At 38.9% G+C, this 11803-nt stretch overlaps 1 protein-coding gene across 1 annotated transcript; it reads right to left on the reverse strand.

The window, feature by feature from the left end:
- Positions 1–8057: 8057 nt before the first annotated feature.
- On the reverse strand, positions 8058–8993 carry OR8D4 (olfactory receptor family 8 subfamily D member 4; the record flags this gene model as incomplete). Its single annotated transcript, XM_082683822.1, has 1 exon — positions 8058–8993. One exon carries the CDS (start codon positions 8991–8993, stop codon positions 8058–8060), a length of 936 nt encoding a protein of 311 aa, XP_082539948.1.
- Between the last annotated feature and the right edge of the window lie 2810 nt (positions 8994–11803).

Below are 11803 nucleotides of genomic sequence, written 5' to 3' on the forward strand. Positions count from 1 at the left end.
TTCTACTGGAGGGGTGAAGAAACAAATGAAGAAAAACAGAATAGTTTAAGATCTCTTCCAAATTTTGCTAGAGAGAACATCCAAGAGCTGGGGTCCTGGCCCTCACTGTGACTGTATTATGTGGCTTCTGGTAAATCAAATTCCTTTGCTTGGCCTCTGTTCCCATCCTCATAGTTGATGAGTTAGAAAAAAAAAAAAAAAACCTTTCTGTGGTCTCTTTAAACTTTAACTTTTCAATTCCAATTACATGCATATATTTCTTTTCTTTACTTCCTTCCTTACATCCAAATCCATTCACGCTAACTGATATGTATCATTCACTGAAGTTCACTCAAGACATTTTGAACATCTTACAATTTAATACTATGGATATCTTAGCTGAGAACCTCATATCAGACTTCATTGAGGAAAAAGAAATCACCAGACAAAAATTCTATTATCCTTCCTGTATGGAGGCTGACCAGCATATGATGATCTGAAGGATTCTCTTAAGCAGCAACAAGAATTGGATAGGACACACTTTCTGAGACATTGCTGGTTGCATCAAAAGTAAGGGGAGGTGTCTGGATCCATTTTCTTTTTTTCTCTTTTAAAGATTTTATTTATTTATTGGACAGACAGAGATTACAACTAGGCAGAGAGGCAGGTAGAGAGAGAGGAAGAAGCAGGCTCCCTGCTGAGCAGAGAGCCCGATGCGGGGCTCGATCCCAGGACCCCAAGATCATGACCTGAGCCAAAGGCAGAGGCTTTAACCCACTGAGCCACACAGGTGCCCCTGGATCCATTTTCTAAGTAACAAAGAAATAAATAAACAGGAACTGAACTGAGGCGAGGCAGCCAGGGCCCAAAGCTTTGGTGGCTGGAGCTGGAGCATAAAGACATGGCAGCCGAGATCAAGGTGGCTGGGACCTGAATCAGCCAAGACAGAGAACTGACGAAGGAAGCACAGAGACTGAAACAGCAGGGAACCAAAGCAGATTTGACTTGTACCAACAAGCATCAGCGAGGAGCAGGATGGCCCTGTGATCATGCTCTTATGGAGACGTTTTTGTGGTATATCAGCAAAGCTGGAAAGCAGATCCTGAGACTTCCTCACCGAATCACATCTTTGAGAGGGTGAGGCATCCCTGGGTGGGGCATGCCAAGCAATCGGAGAGGAAGCCAATTCCTTCCAGAGGAAAAATCCCCCAAGTTAGGCCCCCAAGAACTCCCTGATATTAAGAAGAAATGAACTTTTGGACAAAGATTTCCAAACACTCTAACTATTGCATTACTATAAGTGAGAACAGGAAAAAAAAAATAATAGGATAAGAGATTCAGTGTAAAGACAACAGAGTTCATAATTGTTGGATATGTTATTTATTTATTAAAGTAAAAATATTAAAAAAAATAAAAAATATTTATTAAAATCTTAAAAAAGATTTTATTTATTTATTTGCCAGAGAAAGAGAGAGAGAGGGAGAGCAAGAGCGAGCACAAATGGGAGAGTGGCAAGCAAAGGGGGAAGCAGGCTCCCCACGGAGCAGGGAGCCTGATGCGGGACTCCTTCCCAGGACTCTGGGCCAAAGGCAGTCACTTAACCAACTGAGCCACCCAGGCATCCCTAGGATATGTTATATAGTACACTTATATATGGAATATTTCAAGAAATGTAGGATGTAATTTTAAAAGTGAGAATGCCACAAAAAATATCAAGGCTTTTAAAAACTAAGTTAACTTTTAAAAAGACACAGTGGGACTTACAGAATTAAAAAAAAAAAAGGTTATTGTTGAAGTAATAACTCAATAGTTTCAAATGAGGTGAGCTGGAATGAACCATGGATTAAATATGACTTAAAGCACCATGTTGGGGGCACTGGGATGGCATAGTCAGTTAAGTGTCCAACTTTTGCTTTTGACTCAGGTCGTGATCTCAGGGGTCTGGGATCAAGCCCTGTGTCAGGAGCCACACCCAGTATAGACTCTGCTTGGGATTCCCTCTCCCCTTTTCCTCTGCCCAACACCCCCTTTCTAAAATAAATACATAAATCTTAAAAACAACACCACCACCACTATGCGGTACACCTGAAATTAATGTAATATTGTGGGTCAACTATATTCAAAACCAAAACCAAAACCCTCTCTCTCTCCCTCTCTCTCTCTTTTTTTTTTTTTCAAAAGATTTTATTTATTTATTTGACATACAGAGATCACAAGTAGGCAGAGAGGCAGGCAGAGAGAGAGGAGGAAACAGGCTCCCTGCTGAGCAGAGAGCTCGATCCCAGGACCCTGGGATCATGACCTGAGCCAAAGGCAGAGGCTTTAACCCGCTGAGCCACCCAGGCGCCCCCCCTCTTTTTTTTTCTCCCAAAGTTTATATTTCTTTATTTGACAGAGAGAGACACAGCAAGAGAGGGAACACAAGCAGAGGGAGTGGGAGAGGGAGGAAACAGACTCCCTGCTGAGCAGGGAGCCCCATGTGGGGCTTGATCCCAGGACCCCAGATCATGACCTGAGCTGAAGGCAGAAGCTTTACGACTGAGCCACTCAGGCACCCCCCAAAACCCCCTCTTATTAGGTCATCTCATCCACTCTGAAAACAAACAAGAAAACCAGATTAATAAATAGGAAGATATATCAAAAGAATTTCTCTTTAATGAAACAAAGAGAGATAAACTTGCAAAATATATGAGTGTTCAAAGGAATGGGATTTTGTTAAAACAACCAAAACAAAATCAGGGAATGGGAATATTTACATGTGTAGTGTGTTATCCTGCAGGAGAGAACACAGACAGTGAAGATGGTTAGTATTTACAGAGAAACAGAACACCAAAGGGAGGCAATGAAAAACAGCAAGAAAAGGCAGATCACTTACATGGGAAAGCAGAATGACTATTGGCTTTAACACAGCATTAGTGAAAACCAAAAATTAGTTAAATAATATCTTTAAAGCGTGGCAAGAAAGTACCTGCCAACTCACAATGAGATATCCAGTAAAAGTATCTCCCATTGTAAAATAAACATATTTCAGATAAAAGCTTCAGGAATTTATTACCAAGGGACAAATTATAAAGTAATTTCTAAATATAATTCAAGCATAAAATAATGGAGATACTTTAAGATATTAAGAAGAATAATAAATAAAATAGTAAACGTGCACAGAGCTGAGCTGTGTCTGTTAATGTCTGTTTTTTATCTTGATTTACTTTGTGAATCTATTAGCAAGATGTATGCTAAAGGTATCAAAAAAGTCTAAAAGGTGTTATTTTTTGGTGTCTAGGGATGCTCAACAAATTTCCATATAAATTAATGGTAATTCTTTCTTCACTTGATCCTATCTTGGTTTACAAAAGGTTTCATAGAAATGTTAATACTTTTGGATAGTGGGGAAACTTGTATTAATAACTGGCAAAATAGACACTAAGACAGAATGCATCATTAGGAATTGACAGGGCCGCTCTGTGATTTTATAAGTTTCAATCCATCATGAACTTATTATGAGTCTGAATATGTAGATACATAATAAACAGCTTTAACACATATAAAGAAAAAAATCACAGAACAGTAAGAACAAAATATCATCATAGTGGAAGATTTTAGTAAATACATTTATTTTATAATATTTTAAATTTTAAAATATTTGTGTGTATGTGTGTGACAAGCTCAAGTCACTGTTTATATGAACAACTCATTAAACACACAAATAACCTAATTTTACATGACTTCTCTGCTAGTTACTAAGGCATAGCTCTTGCAAAGTTTACCGAAGGATCCTGTGATTGTGTCAGTATTTCCTGTAGCCAAATAAACCTGTTCCTTGCTGACTGGACTGTAGACAAAACAGGTAACTGAACTACTGAGTAAAATCTGAAAATAATTAAATAATTTATCCCTTAACAATCTCTTTCAAAAATCCAGGTCTCAGTCTCCTTACTAAGGTTTTTATTTTCCTTCATTTCCACTGGTCAGCTCATATAAATACAAATTACTTTGAAGTCCTTTCATAAGCCTTTCATGTCTGAAATTGTGGATGAGTCTTTAAAAAAATAATTTCTCATTCCAAGTTTTATGTGTAAGCTGAGCCATGTAGTACAGTAGTAAGTGTGTTTGCAGTGGGAAGGCTCCAGTAGGAGTTCCATAGCTGTGATTTCTGCATGTGACTTTATTTTTCTCACTGGTAAATGGAAATGCTGTAACAATCTTCTGCTTATGTTCGTAGTAAGGATTGGAATGATGTCAGGTTCTTATCAGCAAACAACTAACGTAACATTTCCTGGCACAAATGTTCAATAAATGTTTTGCTAATAAAACCAAGCAAAACAAATAGGACTGGGAGCCTTGGGTGGGAGTGAGGAGGCACTAATATGGACAAACCATGGAGAAAAAAAAATATTATTACTCCGTGAGTAATAAAAATGTAAAACATTAATATGCAGTGGAGATGTGATAACAGAGATCTCTACAAAACCTGGACTTCTGTCCACAATAAATAAATAAAATCTGTGTGAGGGTCCTAAAAGGATTCGACCTTGTAGCCACACTGCTTTCTCACATGCATGTTTTAGCCTACGCTTCTATCATAGTGATAAAAGGGAAGATATTCTTATACCCTGCAGACTATTCAAAACTGATCCCATAAGCATGCATTTTTTATATTTAAACATAAAAGGAAACTTAATTTTTCAGAGTTGTATTTGTTAGATTCTTTTTAAATGTTGAGTGATGGGGCACCTGAGTGACTCAGTGGGTTAAAGCCTCTGTCTTCAACTCAGGTCATGATCCCAGGGTCCTGGGATTGAGCCCCGCATCAGGCTCTCTGCTCAGCAGGGAGCCTGCTTCCTCCTCTCTCTCTGCCTGCCTGTCTGCCTACTTGTGATCTCTGTCAGATAAATAAATAAAAAAATATTTAAAAAAATAAATGTTGAGTGATGAAATTTTTTTTGCCCCCTCTCACTTGGATTTCTTGGAAAACTTCATAATATTGGTTGTCCATGGGTCATTACACAAACTTAATGTTTCTTCCTCAGCAAAAGTCAAACCATCTATACTTAGAATCTTTCGACTGTGGGAAATTCACTGCTAATTCATTATCTATTTTCATATTGGTGATTTCTGACCCTTTGAAAATTCTTTATTAACTTGAGGTAATACTTTTTCCCAGTTACTGGGAGCAACTGGTCCCAGTACTGGCCTGAAGCGTGTTCAGACAAAGCCACTATTCTCATCTCTTCAAAAGGCCTTGATTTCTACTTTTAGGTTTCAAGTCATAGCTGTGATACTACCTAACATGCATTGAGTTCTTGGTATTCTGTGTCAGGCATTGTTACCACTTGAAAAATTTAAGTGGCATCAGAAAGGAATGGGTATCATCCATTTCTGAAATGTAATTTTTCTGGCTAAATTTTAGATTTGCAGCTTTTGTTTCCACACAGCCTTTCTGCTTTGAGCTGTTTCTGATAGGTGAGTATTAAAGCATCCCTATGACTGATTTGGAGGTTGTCATATTTTCCTGGCAGTTGTTTTAATTTTTTTCAAGGCTCTTCTCTTTCATATGTATAGATTCAGTGACCTGCTAATAGGTATTGTCGTGATCTACATTTTGCTCACCAAAAAAAAAAAAAAGAAAGAAAAAGAAAAGAAATTTATAGAGATTGAATCACTTACCTAGAGTCCCATAGCTAGTGTGTGGCAGGGTCACATTGGAGTACTGAATTCCTTAGAGATAAACATAATATGGACTCTTAGTCCCACTTTTGCAGAGAGGAGAGAATGTCAGAGAATGTCAGAGAAGCTCTGGTTATGGTTTAAGTTAGTGATAAAACACATGAAGCTGAGTCAAGACTCAGCTCTCTAGTTGAGCCAGAGCAGAAATGTTATTGTCACCGTGTGTTCCAAGTCTGGAAATGCTGGTTTTGCTATGTTGAGGAATTGAATAACCAGAACATTTTAGATTCAGAAAAATCTCAGGATTGGAAGGGATAGTTAGGATCATGTAGTTCTATGAGGGTCTAAATGTCAATATCCTTCCCAAATATTTCTCTATCCTAAGAGACTTACTAAATCCGTTGTATCTTAGGACAGCTCTATTCCAAAATCAACCATTACATTGACGTGGAAGCTGAATGCCACCTGTTTTCTGTATTTATTCTGAAAACTCTGAAACCTTTATAAGATAAATAGAACTTTGGCTTTCTACCTCTTTTTTCTGTATCTAGGATGGGATGTGTCCTTTCCTCTATGAAAATAGGCCATGAATAAACAGTAATACTTGAAGCTCTTGCTTGCTCTCAAGGATTTAATTGAGAATAATAGCTCTTGGGAATATGAGGTGAAATGAGGTTAATTACTATTTTGTTATCAAGGAAGTTTAGCCCTAAAAAAACAATCACAACCACAAAGTTTAGTTGGAGATGCCAAATAGACATGTTCATGACTCCAGAGGAATTATTTTAGGACTTTTGTTTTATTCAGTTAATAAAAGCTTGGTGGCCACCTTTAGAACTTTAGGGAAATCAAAACATAGAAAACTTTTGATGTTCCCCAATAATTGACAACATGATGTCTGTTTTCCTTTCCCAGGGATGCTGGCAATAATAATCCTTCAGTGCTCTGAAAATGGTAAACTTTCCTTTTTTCCCTTCTCTGTTAAAAGTGAAGAAAAATTCTCCTATTCTTGCCAGAACCTACAAAAGGTGACTTTCTCTTCATTTATATTCATCTACACCTAAGCCTTATATTAGCCTAAAAATCCTTAGGTTGGTGAATTAGAATGATGGTTAAGTGCCACAAATGCAGACATTTTCTGAATTGACTGAAGGTAATCTCCAAAAGATACAGGGTAGGGACCTTCCAAAGCAGCTGGACAGGTAATGGAGAAGTGTCCAACTGGCATTATCCTCTGATGATGTAATTTCCTGTGTGTTCTTCGCTTTGTGGCTTTTTTCCATTGCATTTTGTTCTACATTACAGCATCACTTAGTTTCTGGAAACTATTGATTCCTCCAATCAAAGCCCTGAAACTTTGACATTTCTATTAAAAGCCAGAAATTGTTGGATTAGGTTAAAAAAATCAAACTCTAGTCTCGTTACTGGAGACACATCTAGATCAGAAGCAGAAATGGCTGAAAAAATTAAAGGGTAGATAAAGGATATATAAGGCGAACATTAACCAACTTTGCTGGATCGTATTGTGGTTTCCAGTTATTATTCACTTTTCTTCTTTCTATCAAAATATTTTAATGAGGTATAGTTGACACACAATGTTACATTAGTTTCAGGTGTACAATATAGTGATTCAACAAATCTATATATTTTGATATGCTCACCCCAAGTGTAGCTACCATCTGTTACCATACAATGTTAACTGAAATTTCAGTTTTATTGTGTTGTGGTTAAAGACTTGTCTGCAGCTTGAATTTGACTTTTCCTCCATAAAATTATATTTGTTTTATTTTTTTAAAGATTTTATTTATTTATTTGAGAGAGAGAAAGCACACACAGAAGTGGGGGGGAGGAGCAGAGAGAGAGGGAGAAGAAGATTCGCCACTGAGCTAGGAGCCCCCATGGGGCTCGATCCCAGGACCCTGGGGTCATGACCTGAGCTGAAGGCAGATGCTTAACCGACTGAGCTACCCAGGCACCCTGTATCTGTTTTATACATCATGGATGGAAATAAAGAGGTATTCTCAGGACAATACCAATGTTAATAAACATATATTAATTATATTTTAAATATTACTAACTGATACTATATATATATACTAATTCATAAAATTATATAGAGAATTTCACCTCACTGCAAGAGTCAGGGTAGGGGTGCCTGGGTGGCTCAGTGGGCTAAAGCCTCTGCCTTCGGCTCAGGTCATGATCCCAGGGTCCTGGGATCGAGCCCCACATCAGGCTCTCTGCTCAGCAGGGAGCCTGCTTCCTCCTCTCTCTCTGCCTGCCTCTCCGCCTACTTGTGATCTCTGCCTGTCAAATAAATAAATAAAATCTTAAAAAAAAATAGGGTATAAACACATACACAGACATATTATGATTATAAATATGTAAATACATCTTACTAAAGAGCAAATTCATTATAAAGATATTTTTCTTTTTAGGAGCTTCACAAGTGCATTTTTCACTTCCTTGTTCCTCAGACTGTATATCAGGGGATTCAACATGGGAATCACAGTGGTGTAAAATACTGAGGACACTTTCTCCTGGATGAGTGAACTGCTGGAGGCAGGTTTGAGATACATGAACATGAGAGTCCCATAAAATATGAGAACGGCGGTCAAGTGGGAGCTGCAGGTGCTGAAGGCTTTGGACCTGCCCTGGGCAGAGTGGATGTGGAGGATTCTGGAGAGGATAAAGCCATAAGAAATGATGATTGTCAGGCTGGTGGCTACCATGTTAAACCCGCCAATGACGTAGATCAAAAGCTCGTCAATATAAGTGCTTGAGCAAGAGAGTTGAATAAGTGGGATAATGTCACAGAAATAATGCTTAATGACGTTTGGGCCACAGAAAGTCAGCCTTAGTATACAACCTCCGTGAATCATCGCGTCCGTTAGTCCTATCGAGAAGGCAGCAGCCACCAACAGAAAACAGGCCTGAGGGGACATGGTGACATGGTAGAGCAGGGGGCTGCAGATGGCTACATAGCGGTCATAGGCCATGGCAGCCAACATGTAGCACTCGGAAATGACAAAAATGCAGAAGAAAAATAGCTGAGTCATGCATCCAGAATAAGAGATAGCTTTATCGCTGCCTAAAAAGTCTGCCAACATTCTGGGGGTAATAACAGAAGAATAGCACACATCTAAAAAAGACAAACTACTGAGGAAATGGTACATAGGGGTGTGGAGTTGAGAACTCAAGACAATGATTGAGATCATGCCGAGATTTCCCACCACCGTGACTGCATAAATCCCTAGGAAGAGGCAGAAAAGAGGCGCCTGAAGCTTGGGTTGGTCGGTTAGTCCAGAAAGAAGAAATTCAGTCACTGCGGAATGGTTTCTGATGCCCATTTTTTTCTGAGAGATCTGTGGAGATGAGAGAAAAGAGCCAAGTCAGGCAGGCACAATCCTAGCTTGTCTCCCATTCCCTGTAGTTAAGAAAATGGACAAGGAAGGTTATCTTATCTCCTCGGCACCAAGCCCATGCCTCCATTGATGTACAGAGACTTTGACCGCAGGCCCCCCTCCAACCCCCAAAGTCCACATTCCGATAGTATAGGAGGTAAACACCTATTTAACTATAGGTTTTAGGAATTATGAAATAACTTTAGCAATCTCTCCAGTGTCTCAGATTCTTTTAGCCAAGTATGAAACCTTTAACTCTAGAATCAAAGGGAAGACTAAAGACATAGGAGAGGCGATCTAAAGCAAGTCAGCCAAAGATGTTCTTAAATAAAGGGCTATGGACTGAGAAAAGAAATATTTTTGTTAATGACACATTTGCCGAGGGCTGGGCTGCCTCCAGGATTTCCCACAGAGAAGATGTCCATTGTCAAGGTCGACTGTGGTTTCCACGTCAAGGATTCTGGGGGTGTTCAGAATACTAATTCTAGGGAGATGTTAATAGGTGTGACACGGAATATGTAGCTCACGATTTTAGACACAGAGTTACATACACAAAGTTAAAAATGTTTCTGATCTAAAGGATATTTCAGAATCTCCTAGGGAGCTATATAACATACAATGTTTTCCAAACTTATTTGATGGTAGAGTCCCCCCACCCAACCCACTTTTTAATAAAATGTATTTAGCACTGGTGTGGCTCAGAACCTTCAAAGAAACCATGTTTTCATAGGCATGTTCTTTCTATTTTTAGTCTAATTGGAAGCTGATTTCCAGGTAGGAAGTTAATTCTTCATACACTTTAGTAAAGCTGAGTGATGGTAGAACAGCAAACCTTTTAGAAAGCAAAGCTGTCATGGAGCCCTGTCTACACACTCGTGTTCACCCACAGTTTATACAGACCCTTGCTCAGACATCTGGTTTAGTATTTTCTTGACCTGAGCTGCCCAGGGCCTACCTTTCTGCCTGGCTCTTGAAGAAGCTGTTCATGTCCTCCTACTTTCAATCTGTTACTATCACAGCAAGACAAGGCCCATTTCCTCTGGCCACTTGCATTCTCAAGGATGCTGGCGCCTCCTCCCTACTTCCCAAGTCAATTGACAACAAAGAGACTTCATAACACTGGACAGCTGTTCTCTAAGGTTTGCAAGCTCTATAGAACACAAGACTTTTGCATCTGCTCTTCTTATCCCATCCTGAGGGATGAAATAGGGGAGCCAGTTGCAAAAGAGAAAATGTCCAATTGCCCTTAGCCTAATGCTAGAATAGTCCAGAGTCTTCCTTTCCCTTCATCCCTTACCAATCAGCATACACAGGTATAGTCTAGTCACAGAGACCATACAGGGAAATACCAAAGGATGTTCAAGAAGACACGAATACTCAGTTTTGGCCTTTAATCTCCTCTTATGTATACCTTCAGACTTTCCTGAATGTCTGGCCACGTTTCTAATTCTCCCCCACTTCCCCTAATTCCTGCTGGGCTCCCCATCAAAGTAATGTCTTCTGTCCTGCTCCTGTTCCTAGCTCTGACCCAGGGCCCTGAATCCATCTGCCTTCTGCTGAGGTTAGTTCTGATTCTTTCTCCTATATTTCCTGCTTTTCACACATTTCAGTGTTTTAGGTCCTTGCTACTCATTTTGCAGTCCACAGACCCAACACCAGCATCGTTTGGAAATTTGTAAGATTTGGAAATTTATGCACCATCTCAAACCTAACCCATGCCAGTTGAATCATTGCCAAAATTTTGGCAAGATCCCCACAGGATCTGTGCACACATTATAGTATGAGAAGGGCTATTTTCGTTTTTTATCTCCTGGAGCTGAAATCACCTTTCTTTGTTCTCATTTCTTCCTCTGGAATTCTGCTTCTTCTCTGTGTCAGAAACCATTATGTGCTCATGTGAAGTGTTTGAAAACAGCTTCTCAAGAATAGGCTTCTTGGATGAAGGATTAAATTGTATTTTTCCTTTCAGTGTTTTAGCACCTATACGTAGACTCAGAGACCTCACAGCAGTGAGAGGTGCATGTCTGAGAGCTTATTACAATAAATTGTATTATGCTTTTGTGTTTGCAGGGAAGAAATGTTATAAAATTATACCCTAATCCACTTAGGAGTGAACAATGCTAGCAGTGTTTACGTATTAGCCTTGCTAACAATGTTAGCAACGGGAGCTAGCAATGCTAACATTGCCCCCCCAAAATTATCTGCTCTGTCTGACCATCTACTTAATAGTCAGTTCCTAGACTCCGGGGTTAAAACTTTTTATGTTGTGTTTGACTGCTTTCCAAGACAATCTACTACACTGACTCAGACCTGATTCAGATCTCAAATAATTTCAGGAACTCAAAAGTCATCTAGTAGCTTAAAACATGTTTTTAAACATTTTAATGCACCACACAGTGCTGTTAAAACTATGACAATTGTAATTATTTTACAAAAGTGGTGTCTGGGTCAGCATTGCCCGATAGAAATATATGCAGTCATAGGTGTCATTTGAAATTCCAGAAGTCTATTTTTTTTTAAAGTAAAACAGGGAGTTGAAGTCAATTTTAATACTTCAGTTTATTTAACTTGATATATGTAAAAATTTACTCATTCAACATGTAATGATATAAAAATTCCTGTTTTAAAGATCTATGCATTATGATATAAAAATTCTAACAGATTATTTTATCTTTTTTTTGTACAGAGCTTTGAATTCTTAATGTATTTTATACTTACAGCCCTTCTAAAATCAAACTAGCCCTATTTGAGAAGCC

Source organism: Mustela nivalis (genome assembly GCF_964662115.1).
Source record: "Mustela nivalis genome assembly, chromosome: 9".
In the NCBI taxonomy this organism is placed as follows: Eukaryota; Metazoa; Chordata; class Mammalia; order Carnivora; family Mustelidae; genus Mustela; species Mustela nivalis.